This window comes from Balaenoptera ricei, chromosome 8 (assembly GCF_028023285.1).
Source record: "Balaenoptera ricei isolate mBalRic1 chromosome 8, mBalRic1.hap2, whole genome shotgun sequence".
Taxonomy (NCBI): Eukaryota; Metazoa; Chordata; class Mammalia; order Artiodactyla; family Balaenopteridae; genus Balaenoptera; species Balaenoptera ricei.
In genome coordinates, this window is record NC_082646.1 from 108,945,564 (window position 1) to 108,973,094 (window position 27,531).

Below are 27,531 nucleotides of genomic sequence, written 5' to 3' on the forward strand. Positions count from 1 at the left end.
ACCTTAAATATAAGGCCTGCGGGTCCTCCTCCCCACTTCCTGCCGCACTTGCACTCCGCCGTCGTCAGTGAGTACGGTCTGGACCGGGTGGGGGGAGGGGCCGGCTGAGCCACCCCCTCTCCTAGCAGTCTGACCCCCAGCCTGCCTGCCCGCGGGGGTCCTCCTTCATCGTCCTGTCTGTCTGCCTCTCCTAGTGCCGCCCTACACCATCGTCTACTTCCCGACCCGAGGTGCGGCCCCTGCTCCTTTAGGAGGGCGAAGGGCACAGACAGGGGCCCCAGCAGGACTCCCAGTCTGGACAGCCCGAGGCGGAGGCGGAGGCGGGACCCCCCCGGGGGGCGGGGCCGGGATCTCCTCATCCTCTCTGGGGCCAAGGGCGGTGCGCTCTATCCATCTGTCTCTGGTCCCTTCCTGGGGCGCTGTGGGCTGGGTCTGCCTCCCTGTCCCCCCCCATCCCGCCCCCCGCAAGACACGCCGGGGGCTCCACTCTTTCTCCACGGCCCATCTGCTCTGCAGCAGGCTCAGAAGCTAGAGTTTGTCCTGTCCCCAAGTCCAGTTCCCATACTCCTGACTTCCCCAGGGCGCTGCGAGGTTGGGGTCCCTGCCCATCCCCACGCCCCGTCCTCCCCTCCCCCAGGGCGCTGCGAGGCCATGCGCATGCTGCTGGCCGACCAGGGCCAGAGCTGGAAGGAGGAGGTGGTGACCAAGGAGTCCTGGTTGCAGGGCCCACTCAAGGCCTCCTGTGTGAGTGACTGTGCTGGGGCAGCACGAGGGTGCGGGGCAGCTGAGCTCTGCATCCCTCACCGAGCCCTTCCCCCTCCCAGCTGTACGGGCAGCTCCCCAAGTTCCAGGATGGAGACCTGACCCTGTACCAGTCCAATGCCATCCTGCGACACCTGGGCCGCTCCTTTGGTGAGTCCTGAGGTCGAAGGCAGCCCAGTCCAGAGAAGCACCTGAAGGCTCCCGCCAAGATGTCCTGGGGCCTGAGTTGCCGCCACGGGTCCTGTGGCTGGAGGGCAGGCCACATGGCCCTAGAGGAAGGGGCAGGGCCTGGGTTAGGAGGGTTCTGGGGTATAGGGCTGGGGCTGCCGGTCCCCCCGGGCAGGGGCCGTACAGGTCTGGCTGGCCTCCAGCCAGTCAGCAGCACATGGGCTCACCGTGCCTGTTTCCCGGATGGCAGCTCAGAGGCAATCACCAGCCGCCACATGTGTGCTGCTATAGGCTAGAGCCACTGTGGGTGTGCCCGGGAGCTTCAGAGTAGACCTCCTGCCCGTTTCTTCCTGCTCTGGCCTCACCTGAATCTGGAAAACCCATGCATACAGTGAGCAGGCCTGTGGCCTTGTTTCAGGGGTGGCGGGAATGTGGCTTAGGGAGGTGGCTGCCTCTTTGTTGGCTATCTTGGCGGGGGTGGGGGGGAGGGGGGGGTCCCAGGAGGACAGAAGAGCAGTGCGAGCAGCCAGGCCCAGGCCCACCCTAACTTCTGCAGCCCCAGGGTGAGAGGACAGAGGCCTCCAGCCGCGGCCTGCTTCCCCGTCTCCCGCCCCACGCTCTCCTGCACTCAGAGGGACACACCAGTCTGCAGAGCCAAGTTCTGTCCAGGCCCTGCAAACGGCCACTCCTCTGGCCTAGGGACACATGATCGGAGGCTTGGCCCACACTTGCAGGGGGCCAACCTGGAGGAAGGGCTTGGGGTGATTTGGGCAGGGAATGTCTGGCTCCCAGGGACGCAGGGTGTGGTCTCAAAGACAAGCATGGGCTTCTGCTGGGTATGTTCCTTGGGCTCGTGGAGGTGGGAGCCGCAGAGTTGGGCAAAGAGGATCCTCCAACGCAGGGGACCTGGTTTCCCAGCCCTGAGGCCTGCAGGCTTCTGGGGGAGAGGGGAGCAGCGGGGCACCAGCCCGGACAGAACCTGACCCTCTGCCTGGCCGCTGACCCAGGGCTCTACGGCAAAGACCAGCGAGAGGCGGCGCTGGTGGACATGGTGAACGACGGTGTGGAGGACCTCCGCAGGCACTGCGGCCACCTCATCCACCACCGCCATGTGAGCAGGCCGGGCTGGCACTCAGGGCCGGGGCTGGGAGGCCGCCCGGGCCCGACGTGCCACAGGCCGCCACGGGCATCGCTCCCTTTCACAGGAGGAGGACGAGGCCCAGTACGTTCAGGAGCTGCCGGGGCACCTGAAGCCTTTTGAGACCCTGCTGTCCCAGAACCAAGGGGGCCAGGCCTTCATCGTGGGCGACCAGGTGAGTGCTGGGTCCAGCCCATTGTAGGTCCATTTCTCAGAAGGGCAAACTGAGAGCAGAGCAGGGCCATGACTGGTTCACTGGAGTAACCAAAGTTCTGGCCCCCAGTAGCCCCCCTCTCTCTCTTTTTTTTTTTTTTAATTTTATTTATTTATTTATTTATTTTTGGCTGTGTTGGGTCTTCGTTTCTGTGCGAGGGCTTTCTCCAGTTGCGGCAAGCGGGGGCCACTCTTCATCGCCGTGCGCGGGCCTCTCACCATCGCGGCCTCTCTTGTTGCGGAGCACAGGCTCCAGGCATGCAGGTTCAGCAATTGTGGTTCACGGGCCTAGTCGCTCCGCGGCATCTGGGGTCCTCCCAGACCAGGGCTCGAACCCATGTCCCCTGCATTGGCAGGCAGACTCTCAACCACTGCGCCACCAGGGAAGCCCCGAGCCCCCTCTCTCTTGACCCCATTCAACCCCCCTCCCGCCCCCTGCCCTGCAGATCTCCTTCGCAGACTACAACCTGCTGGACCTGCTGCGGAGTCACCAGGTCCTGGTCCCCGGCTGCCTGGACTCCTTCCCCCTGCTCTCGGCCTACGTGGCCCGCCTCAGCGCCCGGCCCAAGCTCCAGGCCTTCCTGGCCTCCCCGGAGCACGTGAACCGCCCCGTCTTTGCAAGCCGCAAGATATGAGCCCACTCGGCCTCCCCTGCCCTTGGGACCAATAAACATGGTGAGAGGAAAGCTGTGCTGTGGTCACTGAGGGACCGGGTGGCCACAGGGGGCCCTCTGCCCCTTCCCAGGCTGCCTCTCGGAGGATGAGGGCTGGGCTGGGCCCTGGAAAAGCCGTAGGTCCCCAGAGCTGCCGGGAGACAAAGAGGAGTGTTCCAAGTCCAGCGGGGAAGATGAGATCCCAAACCTCAAAGATCTACCCTGGACAACTTCCTGCAGGAGGGGGTTGACCTCCCCAGGGGTACTCATGGTTATGGCCACCTGGGAACCATCTCCATCTGAGAGAAGGGCCGCCGTGTAGGGAACAGACAGTCCCTGATGTCTGTGTGATGAGTTCTGTCGTCCGGCACAGGCAGGGCGGTTGGTCTCTGCACACTCAGGTGCTGTGCACACACGCCGCTTGGGAGTGACACGCACGCTTGGGTATTTCACCTGAGTGAGTGTTGATGTTGTCCATTTTCTTGTGTCCCCCACAGTCACCCCCAGGCAGGGCCCAGGTGTGTGGCTGAAGGCAGACCTGGGAGCTCTGGGTGCATCATGCTGCTTGGGAAGCTGGGGGTGGGGCCTGGTCAAGGGTCTCCTCCAGCTCCCGGAGCCTCTGTCAGGCCTCGGCGGGAGCACTCTGCCACCTGCCCAGTCCCAGCCCATCTCTCCCCTCCCGAAAGACTGTGACCACCTCCTGCCTCCTGTGGCACCCTCAGCCTGTCCGGCCCCTCCCGCTGGCTCCTTGGACAACGTGGAGTCAGATAATTCCAGAATGCCTGGCACTCCCAGTGCAGAGCTCTCATGGCTTCTTGCTGCCCTTCAGGCAAAGTCCGCAGCCTGAGGAGCCTGCCAGGCCCTCCTAGATCTGAACTCTTCGGTCTCCAGAACATTCGCCACGCCCCTGCCTGGTTCACCCTTAGAGCTGCTCTCAGCTCTCCAGACAGCCCAGCCCGCCCGCCCCTCCCAGCCTTTGTTCCTGTGGCCTCCTCCGGCCCCCCACTCTCTCCACCACCCCCCATGGCCACGCCCCTTCAGCCCTCAGCTCGCTGCCCCTCTGCTGTGGCCAGGTGCCCTGGGCACTTCCCCCTCTCCTGTAGCTTCACTCTGTGCGGTCTGGCCTGCCCAGTGGTCTCGGCTCCAACCCTCCTCCTTTGAGGTCAGAGAGCAGATCAGGTTAATTTCTGTCTCCCCTGCCCCCAGGTGAGGTGCTGACTCACCTTTACCCGTCAGGAAATGGGTGTGCAAACACCAGCAAGAGCTGCCTCTTTGTGTCTGGGACACTCTACCTCCATGGGGGAGGCCGCAGGGCCTCAGTAGTGCCCCCCTCACCCCCATCAACTGAGCCTGTTTCATAAGGGTCTCCTATCACAGGCCTGTCCCAGTTCACAGACCTGGTGGCCCCGCTCCATTCTGGCCCCATACTGGGGACTTCTCTCACTTAACCCGCTCAAGGGAGGAAACCCAAGCTCAGAGAGGGAAGGCAACTTGTCCAAGGCCACACAGCTTATCAACGGAAGAGCTGGAATTCAAACCCAGGGCTGAGGAACTCCCAGGTGGTCCTCGGAAAGGGAAGAAGGGAGGGGGCTGGGGCCAAAGGAGTGGGCAGAAGGCCAGTTTCAGGAGCAGGAGTGACTTAGACCCAGGCAGGTGCCAGAGGCTCTGGCGGGTGGGCAGGGGCACTGGTGGCCACTGTGGAGGCCTTGCCTGCCAGGCCAAGGACTTGGAGTTGACCTCGGGGCACAGGGGTCACCGCAGGCTTTTGAGCAGAAAGGAGGACTTTTAGAAATCTGAGCCTGTAAGTGCTCAGGGAGCCTCAGGCATCACCTAAGTCTACACACTCACCTTACAGACAGGGAAACAGAGGCCTGGAGAGCGGAATGACTTCCCAGGTTCATGGGCAAGTGGGTGGGTGGGCCGTGGGGATGTCCTGGGCCTGATGCTCCTGGTCTGGAGGCCTGGCTGCACCTTAAAGGAGCCTCTGCCTGATAGACTCCAGCAGAGGCCCGGTGAAGAGGATCTTGTTTTTTTTTTAATTAATTAATTTATTTATTTATTTTTGCCTGTGTTGGGTCTTCGTTTCTGTGCGAGGGCTTTCTCTAGTTGTGGTGAGCGGGGGCTAATCCTCATCGCGGTGCGCGGGCCTCTCACTGTCGCGGCCTCTCCCGTTGCGGAGCACAGGCTCCAGACGCGCAGGCTCAGTAGTTGTGGCTCACGGGCCTAGTTGCTCCGCGGCATGTGGGATCTTCCCAGACCAGGGCTCAAACCCGTGTCCCCTGCATTAGCAGGCAGATTCTCAACCACTGTGCCACCAGGGAAGCCCAAAGAAGAGGGTCTTTTGTGCATTGGATTTTGGGGGCTGGTGGGCAGTTTTGGTTTCTTTGGGTGGGAACCCCCCAGGAAGGCCCACTGGTCTCGGAGAGGACAGCGTAGAACCTGAACCCCCATTGCCCTGGAGGCAGAGATTGGGCCACAGGGGTTCACGGCACAGGTAGAGGGGACAGTGGCCAAGGGAGGCCACAGAGCAGGCCTGGGGGACACGCGGGCGTCCTGCAGGTCTTGGGACAGTGGGAGGAAAGTTACTCTTTTGAAAACTTCCTGGGGCTTCCCTGGTGGTCCAGTGGTTAGGACTCCACGCTTCCACTGCAGGGGGCATGGGTTCGCTCTTTGGCCAAAGAACTAAAGTCCCACGTGCCGTGCAGTGCGGCCCAAAAATAAATTTAAAAAAAAAGAAAGAAAAACAACTTTCTGCAACCAACTGCTTCCACATTCTTTGGGGTGACTGGGCTGAGTGTTTTTGATTGTGTGGCTCCGTGACCCCAAGAAGGTGGCTAGAAGAGGCCCCTGCCGCTGAGAGGAGGGACTCCGGGTACTGGCAGGGCCCCAGTTTGGGCGTCTGGTGTGAGCTGGTGCAGCGAGGATTGGGGTGATGAGATCACCAGGTGGGGGAGAGACTGGGAGCCCCTCCAGCTGGAGAGGTGACAAGTGACCCCGGGACTGAGCTTCCTCCAAGCGATGCCCCAAGCATTTTACATATATTTACTCATTTAACCCTCACAAAAGAATCCACCTAGTGGATGCTCTTAATATCCCCATTTTACAGATGAGGAAATCGAGGCACGGAGAGGTGAAGTAACCTCCTCAAGGACATGCAGCTGGTTAGGAGGCCAAGCCAGGTTTCAAACCCAGGCTCTCTGGCCTCAGAGCCTGTGCTTGTAACAACTCTCCCAGCTTGAACTACTATTTTTTTATATCCTGGTCCAGAGTGGCTGCAGTTACCAGCAGGCAGCTGGTAACTCTGGTGACCCCACCCTAATTATAGGGGGACAGGAACCCTAAGAGAAAGGTTAGGCTTCCACCCTCTCAGGGTGGAAGTGGGACAGGTTCCAGTATAAAGGCTGGAACATTTAAAGACTGGTGACTGGGTTTGCTCCCCAGCTTGGGAGGAGGGACGTGGCGGTTACAGACTCAAAAGGCCAGTCGTCCTGGGAGCTCCTGGTCCTTAACTGGCTGCTGCTGGGTCAGAAGAGGTGGAATCTAGGGTGCTGGCATCAGTTCCTGCAAGGGTTTGCCCTTTGGTGGCAGCCCTGGGACTCAAGAGTCTCCCCTGGGGTACCAGCCTGGGGAGGGTGGGGAAGAGGGGTGCAGGGAGTCACCCCAGACCTCAGGGGTAGAACCGGGGCTGCTTTGAGGCCTCGAGTCCAGGTCTTGGCCTGTGGGCCTCGCTCCCCAGCCACGCCAGAAGCTGCGGGAATGTTAGCTCAGTCCTTCTTAGCCTTGCCTCTGGCCTCCACCACCTTCTCCTGGCTCTGTCAAGGTCCCGACTGGCTCTGGTTTGGGCTCCATTCCCCCTCTCCAGCCCACTTGGTGAGCTGCTGGTGGGCTCTCTTCCCTACCCTGGAGGTCGGGACCCCTGGCTGCCCTCCCCCAGATGTACAACCTCTCTGGGCCCGTTTCCTCTTCTGACATTCTGGGCAGTCACAAAGTGCCACGCTGTTTACCAAGCACCTTCTATGTGCCAGACACTTAGTGGCTCTTAAAACTTCCATTTTACAGGTGAGAAAACTGAGGTCAGAGCTGGAATTTGCACCCAGGCAGACTGCCTGCCAAGCCTACGTTTTTCCCTAAGAGCCCCAGAAAATGCTCTCAAACGTGCTTTGGACGAATCTAGTCATCAACGAAGTGGTTATTTAAAATGTTAATGTTAGTACAATGTTAAATATCCTGATTGCAATCAAGTCAAAGCCACAGGAATTTTAGAAGCAAGAGTACAGGTCACGTCCAACCACTGGCCTGCTTTGTTGTTTGCTTTCATGGCTGAGAGGCTGGAAACCAGCTCTGCAAACATGTGGAGATGAAACCGGGGTGAGCATGAATAGCTAGGAGGCTCCACTCACCGACCCTATGGAGACGTTTACCCCCAAGAACTGCTGAGTGTTTGTCCAGGAAGTGCTTTTGGCAACAAAACTTGAACTCCAAATCTTCCCATTGGAAGACTTTGTTTGGACCGGGGGTGCCTTTGCATCTCCAGATGGGATTTTCCACAAGGTCAGGAAGATAGCCCAGGATCCCGCGAGCTTTGCTTGCTGTCCCTTCAACTTATTTGCATGAGCCTTGTTCTTAAGAGAAACACCCAGGGGAGAAAATAAAACGAAGGCTTTTGGCTTACCCGTTGGCTGCATCCTTGACTGGGTTCTGGCTCAAAAGGGTGTCAACAATGAGAAAGTGATGGCTTCTCAAAGATTCAGGCTCAGTACGTTTAAGTCTTCAGATAGACCTACGGATTAGGCCACACCTATGGAAAATTACCATTTTGAGAGTTTGAAGCAGTGGCTTTTTCCTGTTATTCCAAAAATAGGACAACTGGGACTTTGGCTCATAAATCCGGCCAAGGCAGAGTTAGACACACAACTGGGCTGGCCTCTCAGCTCTGACCTGGCAATGTCTGTGTGCATCTCCTCCTCCAACCCTGCCAGCCCCCATCATCCCCTGCCGGTACCAGGCCCTGTCCTCCAGACACATGTGACCCACGCCCAGCTAGTCACCAAGCCCCAGCCCCAGGCACAGTGCGTGGTCCGAGGTGTGAGCCCTCGCAGGGAGCTGGGCCCATCAGAGTGCCCGCTGACCCAGCCCGGACAGCGCTGGCCAGGCCCCAGGAACTCCCTCTGCGACCAGAGCTTTCTTTTCTGTACAAGAGTCTGTGAGGATGTGACTTCGGAGCAGACTGTGGGGTTGGTTACAGCTGAGAGAGTGGAGCCTGTGTGTGTGTGTGTGTGTGTGTGAGAGAGAGAGCGAGAGAGAGAGAATGAGTTTTTTTAGGCCACAATTCCAGTCCCCGAGAGGTCAGATCCACTCTGTCCTTCCCCTGGTTTGTTTATGTGGCCCCAGACATGGCTCTCTTTTGGAGTTGAGTTCCTGTGACTTCAGCTGAAAGAGACTATGATAGTTTCCAAATATGTCCACAAACCCTTTGACAATTTTCCCCTCAGAATTTGGAACCAATCTCCTACCCCTTGAGTGTGACTGGACTTAGTGACTTGTTTCTAATCACGTGTGGAAGAGACGGCTGCAGGACGTGTAGGACCAGGTCATGGAAGCTCTGTGGCTTGCTCCTGACTCCCGCTGTTGGGCCACCAGCCACCCATCATGAAGACACTCAAGCAGCCCTGGTAATAAGGAACTGAGGCTTCCTGCCAAAGCCAGCACTAAATCACCATCCATGTGAGCAAGCTGCCTAGAAAGGACTCCTTACCCTGCCTTGCGCATTTCTCTCCGTGGAAACCACAATAAAGACTTCTGCCCACAGTTCCCCATCTTTCTCTGCCTCTTGACCGACCCTGGTGCATCTTCGGGCCAACCCCCCCCCAAACCCTGCCCCCACCCCCCCGGCATGGCATGCCTCGTTCTCTTGGGATCTGTGAGAAACAAACTATCATTTCGATGGCAGTTGCCTCTTGATCTGTTGGCTTTGCCATACCTAAATAATAATAAAACCTATATTTAAAACAGAGACCCGGGCTTCCCTGGTGGCGCAGTGGTTGAGAATCTGCCTGCCAATGCAGGGGACGTGGGTTCGAGCCCTGGTCTGGGAAGATCCCACATGCCGCAGAGCAACTAAGCCCGTGAGCCACAACTACTGAGCCTGCGCGTCTGGAGCCTGTGCTCCGCAACAAGAGAGGCCGCGACAGTGAGAGGCCCGCGCACCGCGATGAAGAGTGGCCCCCGCTTGCCACAACTAGAGAAAGCCCTCGCACAGGAACGAAGACCCAACACAGCCATACATACATACATACATACATACATAAAAAAGAATGTAAGCAGAGAAGAATATCATTAAAAAAAAAAAAAAAAGATTAGGAGAACAACCACCTGAGGCCCTGCACACACCCTCATCTTGTCAGCAACCCCACCCTTGAACTAAAAAAAAAAAAAAAAAAAAAACAGAGACCCTGGGCAGCAACCGCCCAGCCAAACCACTCCCAAATTTCGGACTCAGAAATGGAGATAATAAACGCTTATTGTTTTAAGTAGCTAAATTTTGAGGTCATTTGTTAGGCAGCAATAGATAACTAATACAGAGTTGGTACCAGGCCAGCACCATCCAGCCCCAGCGTGGGATGAACATGGAGCAGATTTTTAGCTTCACAAAGCAAGGCAGGTGCTCTGAGGTTTAATGAGCTACTTTCCAGAGGTTTTCTGGTTCCTTTGGTTGAGGTTTGGTGTCTTCTCTGAGGCAACTTGGCAGAAGTGTTGATTAGTGCTTGGGACAAAGGCACATCCTTCAAACAGGAATCTTTCCTTTGATGATCCCAATTCCTGATTGCAAACCCAGCGTGGCCAAACACCCCCATGTACGTTCCAATGATTAGTTTTTCCACAGAGCTCATTCATGTTGAAGAGAAGCTGATGAGCTCGACTTGCCCCTTACTTGCTGTGTCATCCAGATCTTGATACCCCAACAAGAAAATACATCTAAAACATTTAGCTCAGTGCCTGGCCCATAATAAGTGCTCAGTAAATGGCTGAACACAATTTTTGTAAGAACCCAGCTCTGCAGATATTATTGCTACCCTTAGCTTCAGGGCTATCTCAACATCTTGAGAAAGCGGCATGTCTTCTTTCACCATATATTTTGTACAAATAAGCAACTGAGCAAGAGGAAAAAAAAAGCTGATGGTCAGTTGACCTCTAGCAAAACTTGAAGTTTGACATTTTCAGCCAGTCATCGTTCTGCACTTGTGTATAGAACGAAACAAAGAAATATTACTCCGTTGCGATTTTCTCTGCAAGTAAAGATTTTTAAATCGAGTTTTTTATTATTCAGTTTTTAAGATCAACACGTTATTTAAGAATGAAAACCAAATGGATTGTTCTAATCACAACAGGTTGAAAAGCTATCTTCTCATAGACAGCCCTCGGTAGGTGATTCTTCTGTTTAAATAGTGTAGTAGTCAGTGTTCTCCAGAGAAACAGAACCAGTAGGGGAGATATACATAGATAAGATTTATTACATGACTATGGAGGCTGAGAAGTCCCACAATCTGTCATCTGCAGGCTGAAACCCAGGAAAGCCAGTGGTGTGGTTTGAAGGTTTGAGAGCTGAGGGCCGATGCATTGCGTTGGCCAAAAAGTTCATTTGGGGTTTTCCGTAATATGTTAACTTTTTGCCCAACCCCAATATTATAGATTCCAGTCCAGGTCAGAAGGCGTGAGAACCAGGAGTGCTGAGGGCAGGAGATCAATGTCCAGCTGAAGCAGTCAGGCAGGAAGTGAATTCAACCTTCCTCTGACTTTTTGTACTATGGAGGCCCTCAATAGATTAGATGAAGCCCACCCACTTTGGGGAGAACCATGTGCTGGAACATCTGTCCTTCCCCACAAATGGCATTCCTACACCTGTACATCTTTTCCCACGTAACGAAGTTCTTCCATGATGGCCCCGATGCCCTCTGACCTAGAACACCACTTCGTCTTCCTACAAGGGCTGATCCCAGCAGCCTGTCACTGGCCTGAGCTGTTTTCAAGTGACCAATGCAGCTGCTCAGCATTCACTCTGGTCAAGGTGTGAGATGCAGGGATTGACAGTGTCACTTTGTAAACCAGCAGTTTGTACCAGCTCTCAAGGTGACCCCTGCTGTTCCACCTCTACGCATCCAAAGCACCGTCTGGGCCTCCAGCTTTCAAGTGCACATTTTATTTTGTGTTAGAATGCTCATTTACGTATCTGCTTCCCTATTCTATGATGAAGAGCCTTTGGAGAGAAGGGGCTGCATTATTATTATTACTATCTTCTTCTTTTCCCACGTTTGTTGTTGTTGTTATTCTTTTTAAAAATATTTATTTATTTATTTATTTGTTGAAGTTTAGTAGATTTACAATGTTGTGTTAATTTCAGGTGTACAGCAAAGTGATTCAGTTATACGTACATATATATTCTTTTTCAGATTCTTTCCCATTTAGGTTATTACAAGATATTGAATATAGTTCCCTGTGCTATACAGTAGGTCCTGTTGTTTATCTATTTTATATATAGCAATGGATGTAACCAGATTCGTTGTTTGCTACGTAACAAACCACCCCAACACGTAGTGGTTTGAAATAACTCTCATGTCTTATTTCTCCCAGTTCTGTGGCTTGGTCAGATATCTCTTCTGGTCTGGGCCAAGTCACCTGGGGCTGGATGGTCCAGGTTGCCCTCATGGTCACCACCTGGGCCTCAGTGAGATGCCTGGGACCTCCATCCACATGACCCTTCATTCTCTCAGAGGCCTGCCCAGAACTGGATAATGTGGAAGTTTTCCAGCACTAAGAGAGAGCAAGCCTCAATGCCTAAGTGCTTTTCAGACCCCTGCTGGTGTCACTTTTGTTAATATTCCATTGACCACAGTAAACCACACTGCCAAGTCCAGATCACAGGAGGTAGAGACATTCTTTAGCTCTTGATGGGACAAGGGGCAAATTCGTCTTGCAGAGGGGCTTGTGCAGGACAATGGGAAGAACTTGGGGTCAGTTTGCTATCAGCCACCAATGCTTTCAGGCAGAAGGTGAATGATCAGAGGAAGAACAGAGATACAAGAAAGCAAGCAAGCCAAGAGGTGACCATGTGAGTAGTTTTCAGGGTAACCCTAAATGAATAGAAACAGAGTGTATGTCATATAAACTAGGAGTAAAGAAAAATGGAAAAAAAATACTCAACCAATCCAAAAGAAGGCAAGAAAGAAATGAAAGAGAACAGAACAGGCAGGGCAAATAGCACAAAATAAGACAGGTTGAAACACGAATATATATTAGCAATTAAACTGAATGTAAATAGACTATCCACACAAATATGCCCAACTGATTTTTTACAAAGAGGCAAAAACAATTCAATGGAGGAAAGATAGCCTTTTCAACAAATGGTGCTGAAGCAATTAGACTGCCATAGGCCAAAAAATGGGAGAAAATGTTCAGGGTCTAGGGCCAGGCAAAGAGTTCTTAGACTTGACACTAAAAACGTGACCCACAAAAGGAAAAATCGATAAATTGGACCTCATAAAAATGAAAAAGTTTGCTCTGCACAATGCCCTATTAAGAGGATGAAAAGACTAATTATAAGTGGGAGAAAATATTTGCAAACCATATATGCAACTAAAGACTAGTATCTAGAATACGTAAAAAACTCTTAAAACTCAACAGGTAAAAAAAACCCAAGCAATTCTACTTGAAAATGGGTAAAAGACATGAAGAGACAGTTCACTGAAGATGATACAGATGGAAAATAAGCACATGAAAATATGTTCAACTTCATCAGCCACTAAACAAATGCAAATTAAAGCCTCAATGAGATATCACTACAGGCACTTCCCTGGTGGTCCAGTGGTTAAGAATCCATCTTGTAATGCAGGGGACGCTGGTTCCATCTCTGGTTGGGGAACTAAGATCCCACATGCCGCGGGGCAACTAAGCCCCAGCGCCACGACTAGAGAGAAGCCTGAGCACCGCAGTGAGCATAGAGCCTGTGTCTATGCATGCTGCAACTAAAACCCGACGCAGCCAAAAGATAAATAAATATCAAAAAAAAAAAAAGAGGGCTTCCCTGGTGGCGCAGTGGTTGAGAGTCTGCCTGCCAATGCAGGGGACGTGGGTTCGCGCCCTGGTCTGGGAGGATCCCATATGCCGCGGAGCAACTGGGCCCGTGAGCCACAACTACTGAGCCTGCGCGTCTGGAGCCTGTGCCCCACAGCAAGAGAGGCCGCGACGGTGAAAGGCCCGCGCACCACGATGAAGAGTGGCCCCGCTTGCCGCAACTGGAGAAAGCCCTCGCACAGAAACAAAGACCCAACACAGCCAAATAAATAAACAAACAAACAAACAAACAAATAAATAAATAAAAATGCTGGCTTAACTCCAAAAAAAAAAAAAAAAAAAGAAATCACTACACATTTATCAGAGTGGCTAAAAAAATAGTGACAACACCAAGTCCTGTCAAGGACTTGATGAAGCTGGATTACTCATATATTGCTAGTGGGAATGTAAATTGGTACGTTTACAAACTGGAAACAGTTTGGCAGTTTTGCGTAAATCTAAACATGCAAATTATCGTACAGCCTAGCCATTACGCTTTTATCCCAAAGAAATGGAAATTTGCTGTCACACACAAAACACCTGTATATGAATGTTTATAGCAGCCTTATTGATAACAGTCCCAAAGTGGAACTAACCCAGATATCCTTCAATGGGTGAGTGGTTAAACATACCAAGGAATACGACTCAGCAATAAAAAGGAATGAACCACGGATACACAGGACAACTGGAATCTAGAGAATTGTGCTGAATGAAAAAGAAAGCTAATCCCAAAAGCTTGTGTACTGTTTGATTCCATTTACATAACATTCTTGTTGTGACCAAATTATAGAAATGGAGGACAGGACTTCTCTGGTGGAGCAGTGGTTAAGAATCCGCCTGCCAATGCAGGGGACACGGGTTCGAGCCCTGGTCCGGGAAGATCCCACATGCCGCGGAGCAACTAAGCCCGTGCGCCACAACTACTGAGCCTGCGCTCTAGAGCCTGTGAACTGCACCTTCTGAGCCCACGTGCTGCAGCTACTGAAGCCCGCGTGCCTAGAGCCCGTGCTCTGCAACAAGAGAAGCCACCACAATGAGAAGCCCGCGCACCGCAACGAAGAGTAGCCCCCGCTTGCTGCAACTAGAGAAAGCCCGTGCACAGCAACAAAGACCCAACGCAGCCAAAAATAAATAAAAAATTTTTTTAAAAAAACAAAAAGAAAAAGGTATGGTGGTTTTAGTTTTCATTTCCCTGATGACTAATGATGTCACACACCTTTTCTTATGCTTGAGGGTTGTGTAATATTGCCACATGGAATATCTCAAGACAGCAAACACTTTTTTTCCTTAATTTTATTGAAGAATAGTTGATTTACAATGTTGTGTTAATTTCTGCTGTACAACAAAGTGATTCAGTTATACATACATATATTCTTTTCCCTTATGGTTTATCACAGGATATTGATTACAGTTCCCTGTGCTACACAGTAGGACCTTGTTGTTTATCCATCCTATATATACAGCAAAAACTGTTTTTTTTTAACGTTGAGGGTTGGACTGTGAAATATGGACACAGGTGGCTAGTAATTTGCTCCCCCTTCAAACCAGTCTTTAAATATTTAGTCATCATGTATTTAGTTTGGCCATATAGAAGCTGCTTAAAAAAAAAAACGACAACAACATTGTTTATAGAAACAGATTCACTTTCAGGGGCTGAAAAAAACCCCTCATAACCATTTCCTACTTCTCTGTAGTTCTCATTCTTGCTTCAGGTTGTGTATTAATTGGATATAAGTTCAACTGAAGTTACAAAGCCTTCAAATAACAGCAGCTGAAACAGGCTAGAAGTTTTTTCTCACTCAACTAAAAGTCCAGAGTCATCTGGACGGGCCTGGTATCTGCTGTCTGTGATGTTGGGGACCCAGGCTCCTTCCAGCTGACTCTGTCATGCTAAGGCTGCTGTCCTGTCTCCTCTGAGTTCCAGCCAGGGGAAGGGAGTTCTCTGAACCACACTTACTGGGGAGGCACGTTCTAGGGTTTACAGTGTAGATGATAAAATAAGTTACTTGCGGCCAACACCCAGCACGACCCCACGCAGCATTTGGTTTGGAATTTCTGACTTTCAATTGACAATGACTTCTAGTGAATATGCCTTGCAAAAATACTCAGCAAAGAGAGGCAATATTATCAAGAAGTTCTTTTTTTCTCCTTTTTCAGCACTTCAGGGGGTGGGCCAATTCATATTTAACCAGTTATTTAAGGAATCAAGGTGGGGAGTATACTGGCTGCTCTGTAACTGGTTTATTCCAGTTCTGTTTTATATAATGGCCCTCGGGGAAACTCCTGGTGGCCTCCGCCTAAGCCCTGCTCTGACTGTGGTGACAAGTCCCTGGTTTGACAGCAGAGTTTCTCCTACACTCTACCAAGCATCTCGTGAAGCCCGCCAATGTGCCACCCACCACAAGGGTGGAGGGCTCACTCCTAATACTGTCTCCTCCCATTTGTGTTAGGACGATTTTGACTGCAAGCCACAGAAACCCCACTCAAACAAAAGCGAATGTCTTGACTCAGCCCGCTGGGAGGATGGATGCTTCTGACTTTAGGCATGCTGGCTCATCTCCAGATCTGTCCCACTCTCCCTGGCCCCCCACTCCTCCTCCCTGGACCACGCCCCCAAATCAGCTGCCACGTACATGTCCTGGTCTCGGGCTCTGCCTTCTGGGGAGACCCAGCCTAAGACAGCAGGGGCTAGTTATAGTAATAGTTTTTGTGAGTTTTTCCAGTGTTGGGGGTGACTGATATGTTTACTCCTGTGGGCATTTATTGACACAATCTTTCATTGCACAGGGAGGAAGGTATCAGGCAGGTTCCATGGGCTTAGGGACTCTGTCTCATCCCCTGCTGAGTTCTCAGTGCCTTGAACAGTGCCTGGCACTTAGTAGATGCTCAAGAAGTAGCTGTTGAAGAAGTGGGGGGAGGGCGGTCCTGTGGCTCTGAGCTGAGTTTCTTCCTGGGGCGAGCCTTCCTCCTGGCCACTGCACTCCCTGGTTGTGCCTCAGGAGGGTGCCAGAACCTTGGCGTCTAGAGAGGAAAGGTGCTCCCCACTGCCCAGGACCCGCACCTGACGGTCCCTGGCTGGGGGTCTCAGGGTGTGTGTCAGGAAGGGGCAGGGAAAAACCTTGCTTGAGCCTGAGTCCTGACCCCAGCTCCTCCCACACTGGGATGGAGCTCATCGGTCCCTGGCAGGTGTAGGGACGGCTCTTGGGTGGTGTGCACTCCCTGGAGTCAGCCTCAGGGAGCAGAGATCCTGGGAGCAGAAAAGGCATCTGGGAATATCCCAGGATAGATGGGGAGGGACAGAGGTCTGGATCCTGAGCTGGCCCAGTGGGCTCTGACCACCTTTCCTCTGCTAAGCTGGTCAGATGCGGCGAGAAGAGGCTACGGCTCTGCCCGGGGTGGAGGGGCGTGTTGGGAAGGGCTCGGGGTCCTCCGCAGCCCCAGGACTACACAGGCCAAGTATGAAGGACCGCTGGCCTGGACTGAGGGCTTGCTATGTGCCAAGTGTCATCTCATTTAATCCCCACAGCTTATCCTCGCTTTGCAAGTGAGCAAAATGAGGCACGAAGTTCTAAGGAACAAGGCCAAGGTCCCTGAGTGTGCCGGGGAGCTAGGACTTGAACGCAGGCCGCCTGGCCCCAACACTGCGCTCTTGCCCCTGAAGCCCCAGATGGGGAACTCTAATGTGAGTGCCACGAGGGCAGGGGACTTGTCTTCTTGATTGTTCAGTTTGTGGAGGCCTATTCGGCTCTGGACCCTAACTGTGTCTCTCCAGGCTTTTAGCAAAGCAGGCCGGGCACGGGCCGGCCCTGGAGAGCCGCGCAGAAGCGAGGCGTGGTCTATCTGGTGGCAGGGCTATTATTATTAATTTTTTAAATAAATTTATTTATTTAATTTATTTATTTTTGGCTGCGTTGGGTCTTCGTTGCTGTGCGTGGGCTTTCTCTAGTTGCGACGAGCGGGGGCTACTCTTCGTTGCAGTGCATGGGCTTCTCATTGCAGTGGCTTCTCTTGTTGCAGAGCACGGGCTCTAGGCTCATAGGCTTCAGTAGTTGTGGTGCGCGGGCTCAGTAGTTGTGGCTCGCGGGCTTAGTTGCTCTGCGGCATGTGGGATCTTCCCAGACCAGGGCTCGAACCCGTGTCCCTTGGATGGGCAGGCGGATTCTTAACCACTGCGCCACCAGGGAAGCCCCAGGGCTATTATTATTTTTTAATATTTATTTATTTTTTGGCCATGCCACTCAGCATGTGGGATCTTAGTTCCCCGACCAGGGATCAAACCCATGCCCCCTGCAGTGGAAGCACGGAGTCCTAACCACTGGACCACCAGGCAAGTCCCAGGGCTATTTTTGCTGCTTTCTAAAGGAATGTGCCTTCGGCCCTCACCTGCCTCGGAGCACGGTGGATGCCAGCATCCTGGCGCTGAGGGGACACAGACCCTGGAAGAGCCTCGCTGCCACCAATTGGCCCTGCTCCCGCAAGGCTAGAGGTGAAAGCCCTTCTGGGGTTTCCAGTTGCTCCTGGAGGGGAGTATTCTGAACGCGAAACCGCTAAAGGAGCTCACCCCGGTTATCAGGTTGTGCTGGGACGCTACAAATGATGTGAGCAGGGCCCCGGAGCACCAGGAATCCAGTCCCAGCCCCTCTCAACCCTCTGGGGAGCATTGGGGTAGAGCCGCCTTCCCTTCATGCCCTGGTGAGTGGGGGGTCAAGTCCCTGGCTTGGTCTTTGCTGGCCTGAGCCCTTGGTCATGCCTCACACGGCAGGTTGGTAGGCACAGAGTGGCACTGGATCAGCCCAAGACGGGGAAAGAGGTCAAGGGCTTTCCCCAGCATCAGCCTGCTCCTGGGACCCGGCACCCCCATGCGAAGTGGAGCTCCCAGCCCTGAAACGGGCCTTGTTGGCCACTTTCAGCGAAGCTCGCACCCGAGGCCCACCAGATGCTAGGCAGTCACAGTGACAGGCCAGTGCTCAGCCAGGCCACTGGCCTCCTTTCCCCATGCGGGGGTGGCTGAACCCACCGAGGGAGGGGTCCAGGGCCGTCTGGGGCTGCCACTCCCATCCTGAGCTTCCTCCTGGGGCCTGGCCCACGGCGGTGTCAGCCCAGGGTGCTAGGTGCTGCCAGGGTTGTGGGAGCAGAGAGATGCTCCTGGGTCCCAGACCTTCTACTTTCTTGCTTTATTCCCTGGTTTGGCTGGAGCGAAACTTCACATGGATTCCTAAGAAAGGTGTGGAAGGTAGCTTTTCTGAGACCTTCCTATCTAAAAAGTCTACCTTCCCACTTGACCCATCACTGGTGGTTGGCCGAGCGTACATTCACAACTGGGAATCTTCCCCACCCCTACCTGGAAGGCCATGGCTGTGTGGTCTTCTCACCTCCACCCTCAAGAGGCGGGGGAAGCCCAAGGCCAGTCTGATTTCACTCTTTTGTGGGCAGCCTGTTTTTTTTCTTTTTGTCTCCAGGGAAGCTTTTAGATCTTCTTTTCATTCTGGGTGTTGTAAAACTCCTCAACCATGGTTGTAGGCGTGGGTCTTTTTTCTCTTCATTTTCCTGGATCCTTGAGGTCTTTCAATCTAGAGAGGCGTGTCCATTAGCTCACAAAATTCTTTCATCTCACTTGTGCGATGATGTCATTTTCTCTCTTCTCTCTGTTGGTTGGATGTCAAAACGCTTGGTTTCATTTTCCAGGTCTCATCTTTTTCTTACTTTTACCTCTTTTTAAAATGTCATAAAATATCTCTTTATATTGCAACCCTTCAGTTAGACTTTGGTTTTGGCAATCATTTTGAACTTCCAAGAATTCTTTCTAGCTCTGGTTTTCAGTTTTCCTCTCTGGGGAGATGCTGTGCTGCCCTGCCGAGAAGTGTCCCCTTCTGAACCGAAGGGCTTACTCCCCAGCCCTGTGCAGGCTTGTGGCGAATAGCCCTGGGCGTCAGCCCTCTTTGGAATTGCTTAGGAACACATTCGCCTGCCTGAGTTCACACCTCCTTCCCTGCCCACATCCAGTGACTGGCTGACAAACGAGTATAAACACCCAACCTTTGTCCCAACTCAGGACAATCTTCCAGAACCACCCAGCTTCCATGCTTCCCATGGGATTGGCTCAGACCTTCATTGATACCCCACTGCCGCCCAATTTATCCCTCCACCCAATCCTGTTTCCTTCCTCTCTCTCTCGTGGGTGTTGACGCCAAGAACTCTCCCTAATAATCCTCCCCTATGCCAAGCTCTGCTTCCTGGGGATCCCAACCTATAACAGCTGGTACCAAAAGTGGCCCGAGAAAGCAGACACTCAGGGGAGTTTGGAGCAGGGTCACCCATCACCCAGCTGGCAATGAAGATGCATCACACTGGTGGCAGAGAGAACCTGGCCCAGGTAGCAGAATGACTGCTACACTTTAACTGGGGGAAGAGGGAAGCAGTGGAAAGGAAAGGAAGGCACAGACTGGTGAGGTGGATCAGGCATGTGAGAAATAGGAAGGCAATTGTACCTACAAGGACGGCGGAATTAGGTGTCCATTGCTAAGCTTGATCGACGCTTTGGGAGAAAGACAGTGAGAGGCTGAGAATGATGAATTGGCATGAAAGGCTAAGGGGTGTGAAGGAAGATAGGTAGGCTTCCACCTCCCTGCAGAGCTGGAGGGCAGGGTGCCAGGCCTGGGACTTAATCCTGAGAGCAGCTCAGCTCTAAAGAGGGTACAGTTTCCAATGAGGCAGATCTGCCGTGCCCAGGTCAGGAGACTCTGCCATACGGCATGGCAACATCTGGGCTGACACCCCCTGCCCCGCAAACTCTTGAATCCCCAGCTTCCCCCGAACCCTCAAGCCAGAAGTGGCCCACCCCTCCCTGTTAAGGGCTAATGCTCACCCCCACCCCTACCCCACTTGCTTGAGGAAGCTGCAAGCAAGACAACGTGCAGCCCCCCAGCCTCTCCTGACCACTGTGCAAATAACTAGGCTAAGTCACCATACGACCTGGAGGGGACAGGCTGGGCCGAGAAGGGAGGAAAGAGACCACACTGAAAGGAGCTGGGGACCCAGCCAGCATGTACCAGGAGAACGTGCCAGGGACTGGACGGTGACCAAAGGAGGGCAGAACACACTGTTGGACCAAGGAGAGTTTATTGACCTGGGAACAGTTCCCAGGGTTATAGGACTTAATTTCTGGCAAGGACCCCAGGAAATGGGGCAATTAAGCTGTTAGTGTGGCTCTTAGTAGCAATGTCCACAGTAAGTGAGGTAGAAATGCCAGGATTGCCATGGTAGACAGAGGGAGGTACAGGTATAAGGCTCAAAAAAGTAGGCACACAGGACTTCCCTGGTGGTCCAGTGGTTAAGACTCCCCTCTTCCACTGCAAGGGGTGTGGGTTCCATCCCTGGCTTGGGGGACTAAGATCCCTCATGCCGCATGGTGCGGCCAAAAAAAAAAAAAAAAAGAAATAGGCACGCAAGCCTGGATATTCTATGTAAGGCTGGAAACCCCACATTTACCAAAGCTGTAAGGCATACGCTGTCAAGAGGGCCTCACCATCCCTGAGAAGCTCAATGGCAATGACTCTCTGCAGGCCAGGGCTGACGGTAGGAGAAGCTGTACAGACCTGGACTCTCTGTGGCAATGGGGATGCCAGGACCCTGAAACAATGTAGCCAGGTGGGCGCTTACCCACCAGAAGAAAGTGGGAGCAATTGTAAAAAAGGGCAGAATCAGAATGGCAGCCCAGGTCCTAACCATAGAGAGATATGTTTGTTTGTTTGTTTTTTCACTTCAGAGCAGTAATTTGGTGTCACGGTGATAAAGAGGGAGAAGAGGGAAAATATCTTAGCATTTCTCAGTAGACAATGTCTCCCTAAATAAACATAAAATATCAAAAGTGCAACCATGGCTCTGACTATTGCTGGAGCCTCTGATGCATTTCAAATTTAAGTGCAAGGAGAGAATGAAAAAGTCCTTCTGGACCTGTGGTTTTCAATTGTTGGAGATAGTGCGCCCCCAGGGGACATTTGGCGCTGTCTGGAGACACACTTGATTATCCCAGGGAGGCTACTGTCTCGTCATGGGTAGAAGACAGGGATGCTGATACGCAAACTGCAATATGCAGGGCAGTCCTTCACAACAAAGGATTATCCAGCCCACGATGTCCATAGTCACATTCGAGGAGCTCCATTTTAGACCAGCCCTCTCATTTTACATATGATGAATCTAAGGCCCAGGGTCTCAGAAGTCTGGAAAGAAGTGGAATTTTCCCTCCCTGCCTCACGTACACAATAGGTTATGCTCCGAACAAGTCTTACAATCAAACTATTGGATCTAAACTGCAGGAAACACATAGTTCTTACAGGAATCCAGGAATCTACCAACATGATCACTAATTTCCTTCCATGGAAATGTTAAATCTCATTGCTTTCCTTCTGTGGAAGAAAAAAAATGACCAAGAAACAAAAACCAAAGTGGTCTGATTTTATTTTATTTTTTGGTAACATCTGATCTCTTATTATTTCTTTTTTTTTAAATTGAACTATAGTTGATTTACAATATTGCGTTAGTTTCAGGTGTACAGCAAATTTTATATATATATATAGATAGATAGATAGATAGATAGATAGGGTTGGCCAAAAAGTTCGTTCAGTTAGTGAATACATCGTTCAATAAAGTTCTTGGTAAGGGACTTCCCTGGTGGCGCAGTGGTTAAGAATCTGCCTGCCAATGCAGGGGAACTGGGTCCGAGCCCTGGTGTGGGAAGATCCCACATGCCACGGAGCAACTAGGCCCGTGAGCCACAACCACTGAGCCTGCGCGTCTGGAGCCTGTGCTCCGCAACGGAAGAGGCCGCAACAGTGAGAGGCCCGCACACTGCGATGAAGAGTGGCCCCCGCTCGCCGCAACTGGAGAAAGCCCTCGCACAGAAACGAAGACCCAACACAGCCAAAAATAAATAAATAAATAAATTAATTAAAAAAAAAAAAAAAAAAGAATCTGCCTGCCAATGCAGGGGACACGGGTTCGATCCCTGCTCTGGGAAGATCACACATGCCACGGAGCAACTAAGGCTGTGCACCACAACTACTGAACCTGCGCTCTAGAGCCCGCAAGCCACAACTACTGAGCCTGCGAGCCAAGAGCCCGTGCTCCGCAACAAAAGCAATGAGAAGCCGGCACACCGCAACGAAGAGTAGACCCTGCTCTCCGCCACTAGAGAAAGCCCGCACGCAGCAACGAAGACCCAAAGCAGCCAAAATAAAAATAAAATAAAATAAAGTTCTTGGTGAAAATGAAAAATGTGTCTTTTATTTTTACTTGAGACTGAACGAACTTTTTGGCCAACCCAAAATATATGTCCTTTTCCAGATTATTTTCCAGTATCCCTCCTACCCCCCTTCTCCTTTGGTAACCATAAGTTTGTTTTCTATATAGAGAGATATTTTGATGGTTATTAGTACTCAGTGCTTCTAGGGGCAAAACAAATGGTCAGCCAACATGATCATTGCCCAGTCTGGACCACCCGAAGAAATCAAGGGTAGGTGATTGGGGCTGTGGACGGTTGGCCCCAAAAAGGTCACACCCCTTGTCCAGTTTGCAGACCTGAACCAGTTTTCAGACCCAGATTCACTGATGAAGGGCAGAGCCAACCCCCAGTTCCTGAGTGGAACCTTCAGGGGGACCCACCCAGGCATTTGGAACACAGCAAGGAATCCTTGATTTTTAGGAGGAGCCCTGGCTGTTCTTGGAGTTCTGAATTACAAGACAGTAAAACCAATTTCTTGTCTAAGCTGTGGCTGGTCCAAATGTTGGGAATGATAGGATGCTTGCCAAGTATCCTCACATATGCGTGACGTGCTGGACCACCCACACAGGGCATGCTAAGAGACCAACTAACCTATTTGGCCACCGTTAGCTCATCACTCATCTCAAGCCCATAAAATTGTTGAGGGGAAAGAGACAGAGAGCGAGAAATTCTTTGGAGTATATCCCCGACCCCTAAACCTTACTCTTGGAGGTGGTGAGCGAAGAGCAGCTAGAATACGGTAGAGGAGGCTACTCCCTCCCACCTCCAGCTTCCAAGCCAGGGTCTGACCCAAGCTGGGGTTCAGTGAAGCTCCAAGTTGGATGAGTTCAGGACTTTGAAGGTGACACTGGACCAGACCGTTCAATGACCCCAAGGTGCCTGGAAGAGCTTTTATGACTTCAGAGTTAAGCTATGGATGTGCCCTTGATTTCTTCCAGGGAGAGAGAAAGACTCCTTCAATGGAACGCGTTCAATAAGGGTGGGAAGAAAGAAAGCTCTGTCTGCTGGCACCCAGAGGTGTGCAGCTAGCTCAGAAACCGGGCATATGCTCTGAGGTGGTGAGAGAACTGCGAGGGGTGCCCAGCTCAGCCTTGGGAGATGTTCCAGGAGCTCTCAGCGGCTCCCACCCTGGACTGGAATCACCGATAGTGCCAGGATGGCAGGGAGGTGCTGGGTGTTGAAAGGGGATGATAGGGCGTTGCTATGGTGGGCTCCATGGCAACTCTCTTGGTGAAGGTAAAATTGATGACACTGGAAGTCTAGCTGCTCCAGGAAGCTGGGGCTTGGGACCTTGGTCTACGTCAGGGGTTGGCAAGACTTTTCTGCAAAGGGCAAATAGCAAGTATCTTGAGCTTTGAGGACCACATAGTCTCTGCTGCAATTATCTGTTTCTGTCCTTGTAGCACAAAAGCAGACGTAGATACTATGTAAATGAATGAGTGACTGGCTTCCAGTAGAACGTGTATTCATAAAAGCAGGTGATGACCTGAGGTCCATAGTGGGCCAAACTTTGGTTTAGATGGTGAAGGAACACATGCTGTGGGCTCCCCCTCTGATACGAATCCTGAAGAAACTTCAAAGAGGAATGAGAATTTCAGGAAAAAGCAAAATTAAACAAAACAAGTGAGCCATACCCCCTTCAGGAGAATGATAGCTGTTTTGAACTTGTGTGTATCTGTGTACAGGGCGTGTGTGTGCATGTGTGCCTGTGCGTGTGTGCAGGTGTGTGTTCATATAGATGCATGTGTGTGGGTGTGTATTCATGTGTGTGCATGTGTGTAAGTGTGTGTGCATGTGTGGGGTGGGGGCAGGGGCTGAGTGTGGCTGGAGGGGCAATAAAAAGATATCCAAGGGGAGCAGTGTGCACTTGGTTCTCACCACTCCTGGAGTTGTCAGGGCTGTCAGTGCTCTACCCCAACTTTAGTGCAGGCTTCACCAGGGTTATATCAGGGCTACAAAACTCTTGCTGGGTGAGGCTTTGGGGAGAAGAGTGGACCCCTCCGGCCTTGGACTTTCTCCCTTCCATGCTTCCCCACAAGCCCCTGGAGGGGGCTCATGAGAACCTGGAAGCCACCCCTATCAATGTGCTTCCCCAAGGATCTGAAGGGAAGCTCTGACCTCAGATGATAGCAAAGGAAGGGAAGTTGGCTGTGGTCTGGTGGTGCCTGGGGCTCATCTCCTTTGCTCTCCTTGAAACCATAGGCTGGCATATTACCAGACAAAATGACAAATTCCACCAGGGGACATGATCTCACAGGCCCTGGAGGAGACATCTCAGAAGACAAATAGATCATCTGAAGCAGAATTAGTGGACCACACAGACAGAGAATACACGTAATAAAAATATACAAGAATATAAGAAAAGTTACTGGCATTACAAAACAGGAAATGGCAAAAAGAAACAAAGAGAAATATTATTATATATAAAAACAATCATTGAGAAAAGCCATAAAAGATGGGGTGAATCATATGATGAAGGATGAAATGATGAGGGAGAGATCAGGTAGAGCATTCTCTCTGGAAAGCTAAAAAGGAAAAAATATAAATGACAGTGAAGGAATACAGAGGATAGAATAGAAGGACAATTATCCAGAAAATACAAGTCCCAGAAGGAGAGAAAAATAAAGATGAGGAGGAGGAGGGACTTCCCTGGTGGTCCAGTGGTTAAGACTTCACACTCCCACTGCAGGGGGCATGGGTTTGAGGGTTCGATCCCTGGTTGGGGAACTAAGATCCTTCATGCCACACAGCACAGCCAAGAAAAAAAAAAACAGATGGAGAGGAGGAAATCTTGGAAGAAATAATGAAGATACATTTCTCAGAATTAAAGAAAAGAAAGCTGATCAACCTCAGGCTAAAAGAGCTGAGTACGCCAAACCAGAGAGCTAGTTTGGAAACCAAGAGTGCCAAACCTAGACAATTAGAGTGAAATTAAAGGATATCTGAGGTGAAAAAAGAAAATTATAAAAGCTTCCAGAGAGAAGAAAGAGATCATTTGCAAAAGAACGTTATTCCATTTGACATAGACTTCTCAGTAGAAACAATGGATGCAGGTAGACTAAATAACAATATTTTTTAAATGTTAAAGGAAAAAAATTGAACTTGGAGTTTTATATCCAGCCAAATTAGTATGTAAATATGAGGGTGTAATGGCAACATGCTCAGGCATGCAAGGCCTCAGAGGGTTTGCTACATGAAGATTCATAGTGAAAATGCTTTGGGAGGAAGTGCTCAAGTAAGAAAAGAAACATACAAGAGATGTTGCAGGGCATGTGGAACCAAAGATGACTGAATAACTTTATAAAGTTTTTTTGTCATCTTTTTAAAAAGCTAGGGACAAAGAAAAGAAAAAGAGGCCATCTATCCATTATAACCCAGAATTAAAGTTCTAGGTAATATCAACATTATGGGGGAAAGGAGGACTAAGAGTCTTGGTGTAGGGAAGGTATAGATGTTGATACTTTTATATACCCTTATTGATTTCCTAAACTTATCAATATTTATATCTTCCTCCTACCAAGTCTCTTAGGTTAAGAGCAACTATCATAAGAACAAGAGGAAAATGTGTTTAAAAATATCAAGGAAAAGAAAATAAGATGGCAAAACTAAATCCTAACTCAACAGGAATTACAATAAATGTAAATAGGTTATATTCACCAATTGAAACATAATGTCAAGTTATATTTTCTTTTAAATATTTAATAATAGTTGTCTAAAGATACTCTCAGTATTTGTCAAGGTAAGCTAATCGATGGTAACAAACAAACACGCAAATCTCTTTGGCTTAACAAAATAAACGTTTCTTTCTCCCTCACATCACAGTCTAATGTAGATTGAGCTGCAAATCTGGGGTGTTCTACTCCAGGCAGTGACTCAGGGATCCAAGCTTTTTCCATCTGTGGTTCTACTGTTTTTTGGGGGCTTTCTTGGGGTCCTATCAATCACCAAACTAAAGAATAAAGAAAGTGACCAGTAACAAGAATGACTGTGTGGGAAAAAAAAAGAATGATTGTGTGGGACAATTTATAGCCATGCCTAAAGTGGCATACATCACTTCTGCCCACATTCTATTATCCAGAACTCAGTCACATGGCCTCAACCTAACTGCAATGGAGTCTGGGAAATGTAGTTTTTCAGAATACCCAGGAAAATGAAAGGAGATTGGTGTATATATATGTAGTTTATTCTATACACATTTAAAATAAAAAGTAAAGCTGTCTTCATTCACAGATGACACAATATGGAAAACCCTACAGAATCTATAAAACAACCTGAACTAATAAATGAGTATAGCAAGATCACAGAGTATAGGGTCTATATACAAAAACCAATTGTAAGTCTATATGCTAGTAACTAAGATTATAAAAGGAAATTTTAAAAATTCCAAATTTTAAAAATGCTTAAGAAAGCTACTAATTTTAGGGCTTCCCTGGTGGTGGAGTGGTTAAGAATCCACCTGCCAGTGCAGGGGACATGAGTTTGAGCCCTGATCCGGGAAGATCCCACATGCCACAGAGCAACTAAGCCCGTGTGCCACAACTACGGAGCCTGTGCTCTAGAGCCTGTGAGCCACAACTACTGAGCCCGTGTGCCATAACTACTGAAGCCCGTGCACCTAGAGCCCGTGCTCCGCAACAATGAGAAGCTTGCACACCGCAATAAAGAGTAACCCCCACTCACTACAACTAGAGAAAGCGTGCGCGCAGCAACGAAGACCCAACGCAGCCAAAAATAAAAATAAATAAAATAAATAAATTTATTTTTTTAAAAAGCTACTAATTTTAAAAGTGAATTTTACAAGGTAACATAATACAAAGTCAATATAAAAAAATTTATTGTGTTTGTATATACTAGCAAAAAAATTGGAAAATAAAATTTGAAATATAACATCCACAGTAGCATCCAAAAACATTAAATAGAGATAAATTTAACAAATTTTATGCAGGACATGTGCTATGAAACTACAAAACATTGCTGAGAGAAATTAAACAAGATCTAAATAAATGAAGTGATGTACCAATATTGTTAAAATGTCAACTTTCCCTAAATTGAATTAGAGATTAAACATAATCTCAATAATAATCCCAAACTGATTCTAAAATTTATATGGAAAAGCAAAGGAACTAGAATAGCCTGAACAATTTTGAAAAAGAACAAAGTTAGAGGACTCACATTACCTGATTTCAAGCAGTTATAAAACTACAGAAATA

General features: G+C 50.3%; 1 protein-coding gene across 1 annotated transcript; it reads left to right on the forward strand.

The window, feature by feature from the left end:
* The first annotated feature begins 27 nt into the window (after positions 1 to 27).
* On the forward strand, positions 28 to 2,967 carry GSTP1 (glutathione S-transferase pi 1). Its single transcript, XM_059929838.1, has 7 exons — positions 28 to 67; positions 195 to 230; positions 638 to 744; positions 825 to 912; positions 1,938 to 2,041; positions 2,136 to 2,243; positions 2,728 to 2,967. Coding segments are annotated over exons 1-7 (633 nt in total). The 5' UTR covers positions 28 to 66; the 3' UTR covers positions 2,917 to 2,967.
* Positions 2,968 to 27,531: the final 24,564 nt, after the last annotated feature.